Raw genomic sequence first — 18,010 nt, forward strand, 5'->3', positions numbered from 1 at the left:
GCGCCGTGTCTGTCGCTCTGTCGGAGGGTCCGGGACTGCCCAAGTGCTGGGTGTGCAAGTGCAAAGGCTGAGCGCTTCCAACTTTTCTCCTTCCAACCAGCCGCAGACGAAGAGCAGGGCGCTCGGGTCTTCGCTACTGTGGAAACGTGTCTCCCGTGACTCCGATCCCTTAAAAGAACTCCGGCCTGTCCAGACCCGGCCGGCCGGTCCCCCTTTCTCCCTCTCCCGGTGCTCCAGGGCCCCCTCCCAGTCGGGGGCTGCAGACGCCGGCGGGGCCCACGTGGACCCGGAGCTCGGGATCAGGGCACGCGGGTCCAGCGCGGCCGGGAAACTCGGTCAAGGGGCGAGGAGAGGAGCAACGGGAGGAGGAGAAGGACGGAGAAGTGAGAGGATAGAGAGGCAGTCCTGGAGATGCGGAGAAAAGGCGAGATGCGGATTCTCTGGGCGCAGCGGGGAGAGAACCTTCTGGATGCAAGTCGGAGGCGGATCGTCGGAGGAGAGGCTGGGAGGGGAGCTGCCCACTAAAGAAACCGGTAGGGACGAGTCAGCCAGAAAGAGACCTCACAGTGATTAGGAGCTACAGAGCCAGTTAGGTGGGGAGGAGCCCTGGAAGTGAGGACGCTGGTCTTAGAACCTAAAGGACCGCGCCCGGAGTCCAGGGACCCGGCGCCCCGACACTTCCGGGCCTCCCCAACTCTGGGTCCCCTCGAAAGGTCCCCCGGCACTCCCTGAAGGACTCAAGCCTTCCGGCCCCTTTTAAAACCTCTGAGCTGGGTTCCCCTTTGGGGTTCCAGGACAGGAGCGGCGGGGCCTGTTGGGGGGCGGGGACTGTCCCCTCTGAGCAAGTTTTCCAGGCACACGCTGCAGCATCTGAAGACTCTGGGAATACCAGTGTTCGGACCCCTAAAAACATGCGCAAGGAATGGGAAGAGAGAGGAACCCCATGCTTGAAAGAAACTTTTCATTTGGACTTAACTTTTATACAATTTATAACCATGTACTTCTGTTTTCGAGAGAGAGCGAGAGGGAGAGCGAGAGCGAGAGAGAGAGAGAGAGAGAGAGAGGAAAAGGAAATTGCAGAACCACACTTTTCACTCTCCTCGCCTTTTTTCTTGCTGTCACGCCCTCTACAAACAGCTAGGAGGATCTTGGGACCAAAGGGGCCTTCATTGGGAACGCAGTCAATTTGATACACTGAAATTACTCATATTTTAAATATTACCTCACGAAAGGTAACCCATGTGAAATCTATGTATTCATCTTTTTTAAAAAAAATGTTTTTTTAGTGGTGGGGGTGTCAACTGGGGGAAAAGAAGACATATGTAATACTTTAAACAAAAAGAGATGCTTTTATTGATTTTTTTTAAAAGAGAGAGAGGAAGAAAGAGATAGAAACATTGATGGGCTGCCTCCTGCAAGCCAGGTACTGGGGAAGGAGCCTGCAACCCAGGCATGTGCCCTGACCTGGAATCCTACCGGTGACTTCTTGGTGCATGGGTCGACGCTCAACCACTAAGCCATATGGGCTATGTATTAATCTTAATTGACAAAAAAAAACAAAAACAAAAATTACACGCACGCCCTCAAATATTCACCAAACTTACAAAAAGTCCAGCGAAGGTTAGGGCAATAAGACAAAGAGGAAAAGGTCGTATGCGGAGTAAGCTTTATTGCAATGCCTGATATAATTGTTCTTCTTCGCCGAATTAAACCTAAGTGGAAAGGGGTAGGTCGCGCGCCAGGGCAGGGGCGCCCGCCGCCCGTCGGTGGCCTGGAACGTTGCTGGGGCCACTGCAGCAGGGACGAGGCCTCAGCCGCGGGCCACAGCGCCCCCTCGCCGCCCGCGCGCATGACTTCGGGCCCGCGCCGCTCCGGCCTCCCCGCGGCCAGACAGCCGGCAAGGTCCGCGTCTGCAGAGCGCCTGGGCCCGCGACTGCCGCTTTCCCAGTTGGCCCTGAAGTCCTGGCCGCGTTTCTGGCGTTTCTTAGCGCTTGGCCTCGTGGGGAACTCGGCTTCTTGAGACGCGCACGTCCACGCCGCCTTGTCCTAAATGCAGCGGCCACTGTGGGGACAAGAAATAAAAACGTGACCAAGTTAAACTCTTTTTTTAAAATGCATACGCGGGGGAGGGCCCATCCTAAATCTGGAAGTGCACATGGCCCACGCAACTGCCAATGCCGGAGCCGTCAAGGGAGTTCCTAGGTTTGCCTCGCCTGCCTGCCCGATTTCTCCCATTCCAGCTCGGAGGGCAACTGGAAAGAAGCAGTAGCCAAGTACCAGACCGTCCCACGCTCTCCCCACGCCCGACGCCCCTCTGCGCCCACAAGAGATGCGTCCAGGCCCCGGCTCCCTGGGAGCAACGCTCCCCGCAGTGACTGGGCACGCAGTTCGAGCGAATCCAGGCCACCCTCGCAGGTGGCCGTGCCAGGAGCCACTGAGTCTGGCCTCGACACTTGCCGCATGTCTTTTCGATTGATTTTTCAAAGAGAAAGCCAAGCCAACTTTAATCTAAGAAAAGGAAAAGTGATTTTACAAAATCAGGGAGCTTTAAATCGAAACGGAGTTATATATTCCAGTAACAATGCAGACCGTGAGTTTTAATGTCTCTGCCTAGGCATTTTAATTTGCTACAGTCACTACCAATAAAAACGGCATGTAGTGCGATTCGACTGTTTAATAGTGCAAGGTAGACGGTTTTTATTAGTAGCAGGCAGCAGTATGGAAAATTTAGATTTCGGTGGAGGAGTGTAATTGCTGGGGGAAAAATACACTCAGGAAGAGGCTGTCTTTAGAATCAGCAGCACTGAGCAGAGAGGGAGCAGGCAGTGTTCTGGAGACTCACCCTGGGTGACGGAGAAACCCTCCAAAGCCACGTGCACTTGTCTGGTTAGATATTTAATTGATGTCAAAATCGACTGTATTCCCAGCTTAAGCTCCTGCTCCAAACTGGGGATGTTTTTGTACTAATTCGCTGTTTTCTTTTCTGCCCCGAGGCAGAGACGGATTGGGGGAGAAGGGGATGGGTGGGAGGCCCAGTCCCAAATGCTAATGAAACCACAGCAGGAATTGGTCTTTAGAAATGGAAATTCTCAAGGCCAGTCTTTAAGATAAAAAGTTAGACCTGATTTTCTTCACTTAAACTATTTAATTGGAAGCAAATTGAATGGCTGCAATCTGATCTGTTGCTGCCAGTGCTTGTCATCCAAGTGTGTGTGACTCTTTTAAGGCTTCTCCCTGGCTGAATTCCCAAGACCAACAATGTCCTAGATCCAGTCAGTGGCATGCTCCACAAGGTGGCTGGGGCCTCTCTTGGGCTCTCTTTCTCTTTCCCTTTTCACTCTGCAATAATTGATATAAAATAATTGATATTGGCCCTGCACTGGACTCGGAGGTCCTACTTGGGGTGGAAAAATTGTTGGACCGCCCCTGCTGGGTTCTTGCAGTGGCCCGAAGTGCGTGGGAAGTGGTGTGTGTGTGGGAGAATGGGGGGTTGGGGGAGTGCTGTGCTAGAGGGCAAAGTGAAGATCGATGGGTAGAGGGGGCAGGGCTGTAGTTTGTAAGAGTACTGGCGTGGGGAGCAATGGGGGGCCGGGATGCGAGGACCGAAGGACGAATGGGTTGGGGGTTAGCAGGAGAAGAGGCTAATGTAACTGCCTGGACCGCCCCTACAAGCCTGCAGGCCAAGGAAGACAATCTGCAACTGGTTCCCTTGGACCCGATGACGATCAAACTCAGCCTGTGCCTGGAAGGTTCCGGTGGCGACTGGAGCCTATCGATCGTGCGCTGCAGCCTCGCTCTGCGCCCGTGCGACTCGGAGTCCTCTGGATACCGGGATACGATAAAAGAGGCCCCTGTGCGAGCTGCAGAGCCAACAGGGCTAGGGTGGGGGCGGAAGCGGTGTGGGAGGAGGGGAGCTGTAGGCCGGAGCTCCCGCCTAAGGTGTTCTCCCCCTACAGGTCACCCACCCGAGATGGCCCCGAGGAAGAGGCACCTGTTGGGTGGGCGCCGACATTCAGGCCTGCACACACGAGGTTCCCTGTGGAGCCCCTGGGAGTGCCCTACGGTGATTCCTGGCCTCCACTTCTGCGGGACCCTGGTGGGGAAAGGGTATTAGAGGGATGGGGAGTGGGGTTTTTCGGAGACTGCGTCCCTAGCTAAGCCTCTCTCGGGCTCCGAGAGGCTCCTCTGGAGCCGCGAGTTACCTGAGCTACCTGCGCTGCCAACTGCTCCGGAGCCACCAGCTTTCTCCTTCCTGCCCAAGTGACAGCGAGGCTTCATGTCCTCTCAGAGAAGGTCGTCTGTCCAGTGACAGTCATTCCCCTGGGTGTTTTACACCAGGCCGAAAGAGAACTCAAGTTATTAAGACAAAATAAAACCCTTTAGATGGTGAAGCACAGGCAGCGTGTGATAAAACGTTCCCATCCGAAAGTGCTAACACCCAGGGACCTAGTCTTCACCACGGACTTCGGGGCAGAAAGCTCACCTCTAGGCGCTCCTGGCAGGCAGTTCGCAACGAAGGCGCCCCGGATCCGGGTCCTGCGGGGACACGCTGGTCGGCGCGGGGTAGGTGACCAGACTCGAGGCCACGCGGGGCGCCTCCCACAGTGAGGCAGAGTAGACTCAGCAAGGTGGAAGTGAGAGCCGCGCACGCCACCCCCAGGAAGACCCGGGCCGCAGGTGCCACCGTTTAGCGCCCCCCATCACCCCGTAAGCTGTCGGCTGGGACACTGGGGCCCTGAGGGAAGTCACCTGGGTGGGCCTATTCCCGGTGAAGAGGGGGGCTCAGGCCCTTCGTCCCCCGAGCCGACCAGCCTGGACAAAATGCAGGCGGCCTCTAGCCTAATCATTTCGAGCTGATCTGGGGGGCGGGTCAGTGGCTGGATTGGGACAGGATGGCAGGGGTGGGGTAAGAAGGGTGGCTAGGGGGGAGTGGGGCTGGGAGTACGTGCGAGTAGGAGTGGGTGCGCGCCGGGGCGCGCTGCTCGGCCCCGCCAGGTTGCGAGGCCGCGGGCCGCGGGCTGGGGCTGCGCGAGAGGCGACTACGCCACAAAAGCCTTCGCGTCTCTCCCTCCTCCTTTCTCCCCCGCTCCCGCCTCCCTCTTCTCCCCGATCCCCTCTCCTCCCCTCCAGGCTCCCAGCTCCTCCCCCAGCTGCGGCTAGGCAGCTGGAGGAGGCCTAGCAGGCGGAGCTAGGGAGGGGGCGGGCGCCCGAATATGCAGATGAGCGCGTGACGGACAGCTCAGCGTTCCAATGTCCCTCGGAAACTCGAGCGCTCCTTCCTCAACTCCTCACTCCAGACTTCAGATTCCCCCAAACCCCGACCGCCGGCCTGGCGCGCGGCTGCGCCCACCGGCTCCGCGCTGCCGCCGCCTCCGCCGCCGTCCCGCAGCTCCCCCGGCCTGTGGGCCCCGGCTAGTGCCCGGGCCGGCCTACCTCGGCCCGCGGCCCCCGCGCCCGCCGCCGCGCCGCGCCCGGGCCGGGCGTGGATGGAGGGCTCCGTGAGCCCTGCCCGCTGCTCGGCGTGACGCGGGCCCCGCGCCCACCATGTCCTACCCGCAGGGCTACCTGTATCAGGCGCCCGGTTCGCTGGCGCTTTACTCGTGCCCAGCGTACGGCGCGTCGGCACTGGCGGCGCCGCGCAGCGAGGAGCTGGCGCGCTCGGCGTCGGGCTCCGCGTTCAGCCCTTACCCGGGCTCGGCGGCCTTCACGGCGCAGGCGGCCACCGGCTTCGGCAGCCCGCTGCAGTACTCGGCCGACGCCGCCGCCGCCGGCTTCCCGTCCTACATGGTAACCAATCGGGCGGGCGGGGACGCGGGACACCCGGGCTTGGGGACCCAGATCGGAGCGCAGTCGAGCGGGGCCTGGGGATCCGCGAACAGGGGCGCGGGGAACGTGCAGTGGGCGGTGGCTCCGGCGTCACCGACTCGGGCTGCCACGCCGCTGGCCGGGACAAAAGTCCAGGGTGAGAGGCATCGCGGCCGGCAGGCAACGTTCCTGAGTCCGGCTGGAACCCGTGTCCCGCGCCGCCTTCCTAAGGCTACTTTCCAAAGAGCCTGGAAAGTGCGACTACGCTGGTATCGGGATCTGTTGTGATTTGTCCTTAGTTCAGGCACCGAAGCTGGACGAGGGGTCCACAGCGGGTCGGGGCTCGCTTCTTTTGGCGCGGGGAGCGAGGGTCAGTGCCACTAGGACCTCCGGGGCGGCTGCGGGCGCTTAGTTACTTGCGGGGCTTGGGGGGAGGGGGGGTCACTGGGATGGGGGAGGGGCGAAGCATCTGCCAGGGTCTCCGGGGCCCGGCCCTGCCCGACGTGGTCTGGTTCTTAAACTGTCTCGAAGGCTGTGCTTTCGAAAAACGTGTCCGCGGGCCTGTGGCCCGCCAAGTACCTTCTTGGTTGCCTGGGCACCGAAAGCAGCTCCTGCTCCCGTACCCGGGGTTGGTCCGCGCGCCTCGGATCTGCTCCTGGCAAGGCCCGGAGGCGGAGTGCGTTTCGGGCGATGGTAGCATTTAGGTCGACACTGCCCGCCCTCGGTGGAATTCCAGGGCAGCGCCCGAGTAGCAGGGGCCTTGGTGAAGGTTGCAAAAAGCCTCAAATTTAAACGTTAAAGGCTGAATTAAAATGCTAATTGCCGCGTATTTGAAGAATTCGAAACGGTGACTGGCTTCTGAGTTGCAAATTGGATTTGCGGAGCTTTGGACTGGTGAATGGCGGAGCAGGGGCTGGGGCGATTTTTTAACCATATAAGGGCGGGGTAAGGGGGAGGCTTCAGTGCTTGAGAATCCAGAAAAATTTAGATATCAAGAAACTACCTTCGGCCCTGCGTGTTTGCGTGCGTCTATACTCGCGGCCCAGGGAATTTGCAGAGGAAGATATACCATTTTAGGAAAGTGAAATAGTTCAAAAATTCGGGAATAAAACTGCAGCGCTTTTTGTGATCAACAGCTGGCCTTAATAACCCGCTGCGTTTTTTTTGTTTTGTTTTGTTTCGTTTTGTTTTGTTTTCTGCTCTGCTGCTGCGGGAAGCGCGGCCCCACCGCGGGAGACTCACCGTGGGAAAGGCGGCCACGGGCGGGCCGTGGGGTTGCCTTTGGAGGTTGCCTGCCAGGTCCCCGCGTACTCCACTCACTCGGGCTCTTGTCGGTTCCAGGGCGCGCCCTACGACGCGCACACGACGGGGATGACGGGCGCCATCAGCTATCATCCGTATGGCAGCGCGGCCTACCCGTACCAGCTCAATGACCCAGCGTACCGCAAGAACGCCACGCGGGATGCCACGGCCACGCTCAAGGCCTGGCTCAACGAGCACCGCAAGAACCCCTACCCCACCAAGGGCGAGAAGATCATGCTGGCCATCATCACCAAGATGACCCTCACGCAGGTCTCCACCTGGTTCGCCAACGCGCGCCGGCGCCTCAAGAAGGAGAACAAGATGACGTGGGCCCCGAGGAACAAAAGCGAGGATGAAGACGAGGAGGAGGGTGACGCGGCCAGGAACAAGGAGAGTCTGGATAAGTCGCAGGAGGGCACCGAGACATCGGCGGAGGACGAAGGTGAGCGAGACCTGGTGGGCTGGAAGTCCAGGGGAGTTTTCTTCCCAGGCGGGGCGCAGAGCTGAGGGAGGGGAGGATGCTGCTGGCCTTACAGCCGCCTGGCAAGGAGTGGGTCTGGCAGCTAGAGGGCCTAAAGATTCCTCGGGGTGCTTTTCAGGGAGGCCATGCTCCCCATAGGCCTTGGTAGGTTCTGGGTGGAGGTGAGGAATCTTATGGGGAGGGCCTGGTACACTGGGACGTGGGGGCAGAGGGGTCCCAGGTGCCCCGGCTGCCCCACGTGCCACAGACGGTGCCCGCGTCCCCACAGGGATCAGCCTGCACGTCGACTCGCTCACGGATCACTCCTGCTCTGCGGAGTCGGACGGGGAGAAGCTGCCTTGCCGCGCCGGGGACCCCTTGTGCGAATCGGGCTCAGAGTGCAAGGATAAGTATGACGACCTGGAGGACGACGAAGAGGACGAGGAGGAGGGCGAGCGGGACCTGGCGCCATCCAAAGCCGTGACCTCGTCGCCGCTCACCGGCGTGGAGGCGCCGTTGCTGAGCCCTCCGCCCGAGGCCGCGCCCCGCGGTGGCGGTGGTGGCAAGACCCCCCTGGGCAGCCGGACGTCGCCGGGCGCGCCACAGCCCGCCAGCAAGCCCAAGCTGTGGTCTCTGGCAGAGATCGCCACGTCGGACCTCAAGCAGCCAAGCGTGGGCCCGGGCTGCGCGCCGCCGGGGCTGCCCGCGGCCGCAGCGCCGGCCTCGTCGGGGGCGCCACCCGGAGGCTCTCCCTACCCCGCGTCCCCGCTGCTCGGCCGCCACCTCTACTACACGTCGCCCTTCTATGGCAACTACACAAATTACGGGAACTTGAACGCGGCGCTGCAGGGCCAGGGGCTCCTGCGGTACAACGCGGCGTCCTCGGGCCCAGGAGAGGCGCTGCACGCGGCGCCCAAGGCGGCCAGCGACGCGGGCAAGGCAGGCACGCATCCGCTGGAGTCCCATTACCGGCCCCCGGGCGGCAGCTATGAGCCCAAGAAAGGTAGGCTGCTGGGGCCACGGGTCCTCTGGGAGGGACAGCCAGCAGGGCCCGGATAGTCAGCACTCCCAAGGGACCGGGGAAGGGGCTGGGAGACCTGTGGATGTGCAGGGGGAACCTTTGTCACTTAGAAGAGAAAGGAAAAACACAGAATGCACCACACTTAGACTAAAAGTTAGGAGAAGTGAAGGGGGGTGGGGGTAATGACTCCAAAAAGAGGTGGGAAGGGCCAAGTGATCCATAATGAGACCCCTCTCATTATTATTTCCTATTTATGTATTTATTATGATGGCCAGGGCAGCTAGTTTTAGTTTGTCAAGCACAGACTGTCACGAAATTCGAATTGTAGTTTGTCTCCCCGCCACTGAGCTTCGGCTTTGGTGTGTTCTGTTGTTAATAGTCTCTCCTTCTGCCTTTGGCTGGAAGGAAGCAAAACGTTCCAGTTATTCCCAGAGGCCTTAATTCTTCAAAATAGGAAACCGGAGCCTTATTCCTTCCTCTCCCTTTCTCTATATTGCCTCTGTTGCTCATAATTCAGACTTGAGCTGATAAGACCTGTAAAAGGAGCTCAAGGGGGTAAAAAAAAAAATAAGAACTCAGAAATGTGACCAAAATCTGCCTCTGACACAGTGGTGGTGGACACTCAGGTTCCTCTTACTGTTGGCCCCATACAGGGAGCAGGCTTCCTGGGTGTGCGGGCTGGTGGCTGTGCTGCTGTCTGGGAGATAGATGGCTACGGGGTTGGTTCTGACTAACTGCCCCCTCCCCTGACAGATGCCAGTGAGGGCTGCACCGTGGTTGGTGGGGGCATCCAGTCCTACCTATAGAAGGGCCGTGTGTACAGCAATACAAGTAAGTGGGCCCCCTGGTGTTTCTGCCCACCCTGGGGGAGCCTCCCTGCACCAATTGCTCTGAAAACTTGCTTAATGTCTATTTCTTGCTTCTTGTCATGGGGTCTGAAGACAGCATTGCAATCTTCTTGGTCTTTTTTTCCTTTAAGTGGGAGAGGAGTTGTTCTCTTTTATAATGTCCCTCTTCTTTTGCTCAAGTTCTGCTTTGAAGAATCCCTCTCTCTCTCTCTCTCTCTCTCTCTCTCTCTCTATATATATATATATATATATATACACATATATTTCTCAATCTGGGAATTTGTGTGCAATATGGAGTGCTTTTGCTACACTAGACACAGAATAGACACTTGCTTTGATGAGCTAGTGTTACTGAAACTTGGTATCAGAAACCTTTCTAGATGATGTTTGCATAGTAAGACTGAGAGACAAGAAGCACTCCTCTATTATCAGGCCCCTCCCCCCCCAGTCCAGATGGACTCAATAGGACCCTGCAGATCCTCTGGCTCACAGCAGTTTAAAAAAATACCTATTTTACAAATAGGAAAAATTACTTATTTCACTTCTTAAAGGTGGGAAAGAGGCCGAACCCTTTCAGATGACTCCTTTTTATAATGTGATGATGTTGGTGTGAAACTGAAAGATTTGGGATGATTTGGTTTTTTCCTTGGTCCACAGGTAGGTGTCACAATTGCTTTGGAAAAAAAAAAGTCAGCAGGCCATTCTTTTTTCCCAAGTTCATAAATACACAGACGTAAAAAGCCGCGCTCACCCGGACCGCATCTTGTGCCACTGTAAAGGAAGGAGCCGCAGAGCACTGTCAACTCAGACTAACCGAACTGAACAGACTTTTGTTGGATAGACGTGAATTTGTTGGCATAGTATAGCTTCCCCAATGTATGTGTGACTTTTGAAAACAATCTTTTTTCTCAGGATATCTTGAATTGATCACTTCATTGCCACGGTATATATGCTATAGGTGTGATAGGATTTACTGTAAAATTTATTTGTAAAAGATGTACACAGTAGAAATAAAACGTGATTGAAGAACTTGAGTACTTAAAAAGTGGAAACAAATTTGATATTTATTTTTATAATGATATAAAGCTTCTAGTAATTTATGCAAGTTGTATTGCAATGGAATCTAAACTTTTTGTAAATAAATTCTGCCTGGTTTTTATTTGAACATTGCTGGTTATACAATCTTTGTTGGTTGTTTAACAATAATTCTTTACTAATTTATATCTTAAATTGTAAATAAAAACAGACTAGACTACAGCAACATGGTGTTTGGGGCTCCTTTTTCTTAAAAGAGTGCTTTGGGTAGAGAGCCCCAGGGATATAGTGACAGCAGTCCCCACCCCAGGTGATCTGACCTCAGGCTTTTTAAAGATAATGTGTAAAATAACCTCCCCTTTCTGCTCATAAAAAAAGGCAGATGGAAGAGAAATAAGCAGTAGGGAGATATCTGTGATTTTTAGGTTCTTCATATACACATGTATTGCAAGGAAATTAAAATCTTGTGCCCTGAATATGCAAAATACTTGTTAGTGTAAATATTTTTTAAGCTTGGCAAAATAAAATGATCTGACACCCCTGTGCTTTAGGATCCATTTAATATTTATTTATTACCTCCTCAGTAAAGTAAACTGGAAAATTGTGGTAACATGGATAATAAAGAGTTACACCCCCACCATAAATTACTGATGGAAATGATTATTTATTTTAAATAACTTTAAAGCCGAAATTATCCAAATTGGCATAGATTATTCAGATTTATTGAATGACTTCTTCACTCTGCTTTTCGTATAACTCACATTAAACACAAGGTGAAAACTGGGAGGAGAGATTTATTTTCCTCTCAGTGGCTCTTACCCTTACCCTGGGGGAAAAGAAAAGCTTAAACACCCTTAGACTATTGCCTCATTATTGTGTTACTCACTATCTAATTATAGGACAAGTCTAGAATTTGTAGGCAAGTAACATATTTCCTTTGATTAGTATCATAAAAGCAGGAAACCTGTCACTTTAATTTTCAGCAAAATTATATGGATATCCATATAATATAATTTCAGAAAAGAAATGAACAATCATTTATTTCCTCTGCAAAGATAAATTGAGTGAATATAACTTACGGTTATAAAACAAGAATAATAGCTCCTCAGATTGCCCTTTAATCAATCATACACTTATTTTTCAAGAGGTTCATCTATTTTATTCCGTGATTAATAATGCTGCAGCATGAGCACATTATTGCATCCCAGCGGGGGACGTCCCGGGTGCTTTTAGCTGCTTTGGAATGGTCAGTTGGGGTTCATTATGGGCTGATATTGAACAATTTATAAAATCTTGTCTAAACATCTGCCAGCTCAGATAGGCCCATGTGTCTGAGGATGGGAAATTGCTGGACCGCTTGATATTGACAAACGGATCTCTCTCCAGTGGCTTTTTGTGCTGTAGAAATTAGTGGCCTCTTGCTGGGGTCTTGTTAGAAAGGGTATTTGAAAGTAATCTTGGGTACTTGAGGCAAAGCTAGGAGGCTGTGAACTGGACACTGACTGGGCCGTGGGAGGAGCGGTTGTGGTTTGTGGAGGAAAGGAGCAGATTCAGTTTTCGGTTTTCTGTGACTTCTTAGGCATTTTGTTGGCTTTGGATATATAACCATTTGGAGGTTAGACTTAAAGTGAATATTTGGGGTCCAGAACTCTTTTTCTCTCCTTCCTGCCTCCCCTAGTAATAGATGAGGAGAGGTTTGGAGCTGAGCTCTCTCTCAGGGACAGGAGGGGTGTTCACATGGGCGCCTGGCCACTGGGGCAGTGTCTGGAGGAAAACAAATGCCCATCTGTGGAAGTTACAGGGAGCTGCTGGGAGCGTCTTTGCTTGTTTTTGTTTGAGACATAAAACCTCATAGAATTTCTGTGAAGATAATGATTCCCCCCCCCAACCCCGCCCAGCAGATAGCATTTTTAGATTACAGTATGAAGCTGATAAGTCGTTGGCTTTTATTAATATTAGCCATCTTTCCTAAATCGGCGGGGAATACAACACACATGGCGGCAATATCTCTGTTTTATGTAATATTCTAAGTTGAGTATTTTGAAGACTCTAGTGAAAAGGATGAAAGTTAACAATATTTAACAAATTAAACGCTGAAAGACCATACAACCTCATTAAGATGCAGCACTGGAGACACTCCATCTCCTAAAGTGTGGAGAGTGCGAGTAGAAAACCCCAGCAAAAATTGATCTCCGTGCATATGTTCAGAAATTGAAGCCTGGATAAAAGCTGCCTCCCTTTGGAGCAGAAGATTGTGTTACCTGGACATGTGATACATCCCCCCACACAGGCACACACCCCAGACAGACCCCATTCTCAGGGACAACTGCACCTTTCAATTGGTGAAAACTCAAAGCAGCTCAGGAGATTAGCCCTTTGATGTTTATATGCCCAACAAATTATCAGAGATTTCCATAACTTACCCACCCTGCCTCCTGACCTGGATTTCTTCCTGGAGAACTTGATTTTTAAATGTACACTAAGAACATAAAACCTGCAGGTGTTTAGAGGGATCTTTTTAAAGAAATGCCGAGTGATTTATGAGCTCTTCGCCATGCAGATCTTTAGTTAAGATGAAGGGAGGTGGGGGTGAGGAGGTATCTTTCATTGGGGAAGGATTAATGGGGTCTAATTTTATTTTTGCTTTAAAATCTAGTTAATTAAAAATATAGTCGCCAGCCATGTGCAGTTGTTCCCGGAGGCGGGCACACGGGGAACCGGAGCCACGCAAGCGGCTGGGTGCTGGCCTGATCACACTCCGGGCTTCGTGGCCCCTCTGCCCTCTGCAGTCCGGGGTTCATTAGAGCTGATTTATCGGAATTTGCGCTTTAATCTCAGGTGGGCCAGGAGGCCCTGCGCTGCCCAGAGCACCGCGAGCGCATGCCCGGCGGCCGCTGCCTCCCGCGCCCATCAAATGTCAACATTTGTTCCCAATAAAAGAGTTATTGTTTCTGCAAAGCTGCCCAGCCACTGCCTTTGAAACTTGAAAAGAACTTCATCCACCTTTGTCTGATGCGAGGCAGGAGGGGAGGGGCGGAGCGGAGGGCGAGGACTGGGGCCTGTCTGCGCTGCCTGGAGTCCAGGGGGCGCCTGCCTGCACCCCCTCGCGGGCCGCTGGAGCTCACGCGGGCTACGCTATGCACGCGTTGATCAGGTATCTGGGGACTCTGCGCGGTGCAAACCACTGCAAAACAAACAAACAAACAAATTCCCACAAGACACAGGAATGCAGCAGCCGCGCGCAAAACCCGGGTTTTAGGGTCATTTAAAATTGCACTAAATTATTTATTAAAAAGGCTAAAAGAGTAAAGGGGACTTTTCATGTTTTAATGTTTCGTTATAAATGTGCCCTAAACTTCCACTGCTAGAGTTGAGGTAAACAGACATACATAAGTTTAAAAACATTCCAAGCCAATTTCTCTTTTTAGAGTCAACCCTTTTCAAATTTAAATACACTGAATTTTTAGCAAGTTCTCCTGAGTAGCAAAGCAATATACAATGATTATCCACCGTGTAGGTTTTCTTTAGTTATCCAGTGCATTGAAATCTCAAGGAAAACGTCCTTTTTTTTTTTTTTTACTACAAATTAAGGATTTAAATAGATCTTTAAATATGTGTTTTTAACTGTTTTACAAAATATAACATTTCAAGCATTTTTAAAATGTGTTAACCCAAGAGGCAATCTTGGGAACAATACACGTTTGTGATACGTGGCTATTATGATTAACACCATTTGAATTTCTACATATTGCAAAGGAGACATGTCCCTTTGATGTGTTTTTCAAACCTTTATGTGACAAATCCCTGCAGATATTTTAAAGATTTATTATAAGAAGAAGTAATCTATGACAATATAATTTTCCAGTTGCTGAAAATTACTTTCTATTGGCCATAATGAAAGCACGGGCCAGCCCTCCCCTTTGGTTTGGCTGGAACTCTAGGGAAATGGTATCTGATGATATGCACTTGGACTTCAGCCTTTGGTGGGAGAGGGAGAAGAAACCTATAACCCCAGTTTTACCTGCAAACACCCCCTATTTGCATGCTTCATCTGCTACTCCTGCAAAGAGAGTCTCCACTAACACTCCCCCCGCGCCCCCCCCCCCCCCCCCAACACACACAGCGGAGGCCTGTGTTCCCTCTCCTGAGGACAGAGCGGTCTCCCTCTTTCTAAGAAAGGTAGAGATTGAAGATGTTATAAAGGAAGACTATAATGGTAATGTAATAAAAATGAAGTGAGTTATGAAATCACTCTCCTCTGTTCTGTGCAATCCCAGGAACAAGGAAAGAGGAAGAATGTTTTTAAGTTTGGCCCCAAGGTAAAAGGGAAAAGTTGTTTGTTTTTAAGGTGTCCCAAAGTAACTTTGTTCCATAAGAAACTGAAGACAAATGAAATGTAATATTCTTAAAGAAGCGACTGTGAGGTTTGGGGCTGCCTCCCAATGTGAACGGAGTTGATCTCCATGGGAAATGCCCACAGGGAAGAAACAAAACAATGCTACACAAGCACGTGCATCCTTGTGGGGAGATAAATTGACAATTTATCCTGTGTAACTCCTGATCAATTATTAATCTTTAGTGTCAACAACAGGGCTATAATTACCTTTGGTTATTTTCATATTTATTTTTTCTTTTCTCTGATCCGGTAATTAGTTAATGCTTTTGAGTAATGAACCTGGAGACCAGGCCCTCTGGGCCCCTCCTTTTTGATGACCTTTAGGGAAAACACTCACATTCACCCTCCTGTTCGCAGACATCCCTTGCCTGTCTCCATTCTACCACACCGCACCTTTTTCCCCCCTCCCTGCCATAAATAATGATTCTAGAGGAAAAGGGGAAAATGACAAACAAATAGGGCGCAGCTGGAATTAATAAGGCTGATCAAAGTTAGAGGGGCTGGGACTGCTTGCAGCAGCGCAGGTCTGAGGTCTAGAAAGGTGCCAGCACTTCTTGCCTTCCCCCCAAGATCAAGAGAAAGGGCAAAGCGGACATTTAACCCCTGACTTATTCTAATAGGGGACGGGTGGGCCGGGGAGGACCCTGCAAACTCCGGTTTCCAGGCCGCGCTAACTCTGGCAGGGCGGCGGTCTGGCCTGCGGATGGGAAGGGCGCTCTGCTTTCGCTCAGCGCGGGTGCAGGTCCCGAGTGTACTCCGCTCCCACCTCACCTACCGCCCGAGGCCGCGCGGAAGGGATTCCTCGGAAGGTTGGGGGGTGAAGTAGGAGGTTAGCTGAGGACAAGTAGGTGGCCCGGGAGGCGGGGCGGCCGCTCGGTGCCGGAGAGGCGTGGAGGAGAGAGGCAGTGTCAGCCCTGGGAGCCGCTCCGCGGCGCGGAAGGAAGACCTAGGTTGTCACCGCTGTCGCCCTTATGCCTTCCAAACGCCAGCGGCCGTGGGCAAAGGTACGGGCGCCGGAGGAGCCCGCCGATCGCGGTGGGCCTGCTCCCTGCCCACCTTATCCCGGGGAGCCCTGGTGCCCGAGCCTCCTTAAGGCTGGGCTCCGAGCGCGCGTATTTTGTTCCCACATAACTGTAATCATTTCCACAGGGAACTGCCCGCCCCCTGCCCCCCCCCCCCCCCAGCTCTCCAGTGCCCTGGGCCGGCCGAGCTGGGACATCCTTCAGCGTACACCCCCAGACCCATGCCTGTCCTGCGCCCGCCAGCGCAGCGCCGCCACGTGTGCGCTTCATTGGTCCTAAGGGGGCCCTGAAAGGCAGCGACCGGACTTAGGCGGGTGACCAAGCAGCAGCAGGACAAGGCAGAGTGGACAACCGGCTCGCGTCGCCGCGAGGTCGCAGCTGGGAGCGCTTGGCCAGGGTGGCCGGTGTGTGTGGGGGGGGGCGGGGGGCGGGGCGTGGAGGAGAGGGCAGAGCCGGACACTGGGAAACTCCCTGCAGGAGGCTGCGCCCCCAGGGCCCGGCGGACCAGCGCCTGCTGATGTTCTCCCGCCACTGTCAGGCCTCCTTCCCTTCGAAGGGAGAGGGCGTCTGGGGTCCCCAAGCTCCCGCCACCGACATGCCTGTAGGACCGAGCTCCTGGAGGAGGCCCCACGCGAGGCTCCCCCACTCCCGCCCCAGGCTGCATTCAAGTGACCCCCAACGGGGCCCTCCTCGGGCTCCCTCAATCCAGCTCCTGGCCCCAGTCAGGCTCTTTTCTGTGCTCGCATCTCCCAGGCCCTTCTCTGGAGCTCCCCCCCTCAGCAACTCCCCTGCTTCCCTTTCTTTCACCGCTTCCCGGCCTCCAGTCTCTGGGGGTGGGGGTGGTTCGAGGTATCCAGACCCGCTCCCGGGAGTGCTGGTTGGGTACCCGGCCCCACTGCGCGCGGAGGCGGGGGTTGCGCGGCGGAGGGACCCCGCGGGCCGCCGCCGCGAACCGAAAGCCTGGTGGCTTCCTAGGTTGAGCTGGAGGCAATCACGCAGGTTGGGGGGACAGCTCTCCTCTGCAGCCCCCCACGCGTCCAGGACGGGGCACCTTCCTCCCGCCTTCCTCCTTGTCCCCTTCCTTTCCTAATTCCCGCTGCGTGCACCCCATTTCGTCGAGCGGGGCAGCGGCACACACACTCTTGTAGCTGCCGTTCGGTTCGCACACGTTTTCCTGCAAGGCCCCGACGGCCCCGCGGCGGGCAGTGACCACGGGGACCGCGCAGAGCAGGGTTTTTGAGGACGGCCTCGCGAGCGGCGTCCGCGGGGACGCCCTTAGACAAACGGAGCGAGAGCCGGGAGTGAGCCTCTGGCGTCTCCGCAGGACTTCCTCAGGCGAGTGGCCAGTGACGTTTCTCTTTTTAAGGAAAATTTTCCAGACATGTCAGGGCTCCACAACACGAATGTAGTCACCTCGACACACTCCTTACCTCTCTGCGCTTCTCCTAAAAAAGACGGCTGGAGGGCTTCGTGGAGGTGGTGACTGAGCCAACGTGGACGCAGTGCAGTCCGCGGCCCGGGTGGGGGCGCCCGCGAGCACTCTAGATCGCCTGGGTTTCGCCCTGCGACAGGCCCCCAAGGGCAGGCTACAGAATCAGGGGGAAATGTTATCTGAACATCTGATTCTTTTCTCCAACCCAGCCCCTTCCCCACCCTTTTCTTCATGGGACCCGGATAGGCAAATTCTTTTGAACTGGGAGGTCAGCGCTGGTAGGTCAGGTGCAGGACCCTAGGAGCTACATCTCCCACAGGTTGGAGAGGATCCTTGATTGTAGGACCTATAGGAGGCCACAGAGGAGGCCCTGGGTTGGGGCTGAGGGCAGGTGAGGATAGGATCTGGGGTGATGGTGTGCTTGGTAACCTTTGGGGGAGCACTGTTGTTGATCTGTGGGAAGTTGTGGCCCTGAGGTAACTCAGCCCTATCCTACCCCCAATTACACTGGGGGTAACAGATCCCTGGGGGTCCACAGAGCCAAGATGGAGGAATGGGGGACAGATGGGTGCCCTGGGACTAGCTCCCCGAGGCTGGCAGGCGGAGGAGGGGGGCTCAATTCAAATGGGGCAAGATCAGGTTCCTTGCCTACCAAGCGATGACATTAGTTTATTTAAACAGGAGGCTCA

The 18,010-nt window shown here is 54.1% G+C and overlaps 1 protein-coding gene and 1 long non-coding RNA gene across 4 annotated transcripts in view; one reads left to right on the forward strand and one right to left on the reverse strand.

Moving 5' to 3' along the window:
• Positions 1-1,629: 1,629 nt before the first annotated feature.
• Positions 1,630-5,034, reverse strand: LOC139008582 (uncharacterized). 2 transcript variants are annotated; one of them, XR_011471163.1, is made up of 5 exons: positions 4,750-5,034; positions 4,484-4,536; positions 4,203-4,320; positions 3,992-4,093; positions 1,630-2,062 (listed from the first exon to the last, which is right to left on the reverse strand). It is a non-coding gene; the product is annotated as an uncharacterized lncRNA (long non-coding RNA). The 2 variants fall into 2 exon arrangements; XR_011471162.1 differs by having other exon boundaries at positions 4,484-5,034.
• A 333-nt stretch (positions 5,035-5,367) lies between these two features.
• The window catches only part of IRX2 (iroquois homeobox 2), a 37,765-nt gene continuing 25,122 nt past the window's right edge, over positions 5,368-18,010 (forward strand). The window contains exons 1-5 of one of the 2 annotated variants that reach the window (XM_070411968.1): positions 5,375-5,787; positions 7,147-7,549; positions 7,857-8,570; positions 9,342-9,419; positions 10,094-11,115. In XM_070411968.1, coding sequence (XP_070268069.1) covers positions 5,545-5,787; positions 7,147-7,549; positions 7,857-8,570; positions 9,342-9,394 — 1,413 coding nt within the window. In that variant the 5' untranslated portion in view covers positions 5,375-5,544 and the 3' untranslated portion in view covers positions 9,395-9,419; positions 10,094-11,115. Of the gene's footprint in view, positions 5,788-7,146; positions 7,550-7,856; positions 8,571-9,341; positions 9,420-10,093; positions 11,116-18,010 lie in introns of those variants that run through there. The other variant, XM_070411969.1, reaches the window with a different exon arrangement.

The sequence above is a fragment of the Myotis yumanensis genome, unplaced genomic scaffold, assembly GCF_028538775.1.
Source record: "Myotis yumanensis isolate MYYU_CA2020_CCGP unplaced genomic scaffold, mMyoYum1.0.hap1 SCAF_4, whole genome shotgun sequence".
In the NCBI taxonomy this organism is placed as follows: Eukaryota; Metazoa; Chordata; class Mammalia; order Chiroptera; family Vespertilionidae; genus Myotis; species Myotis yumanensis.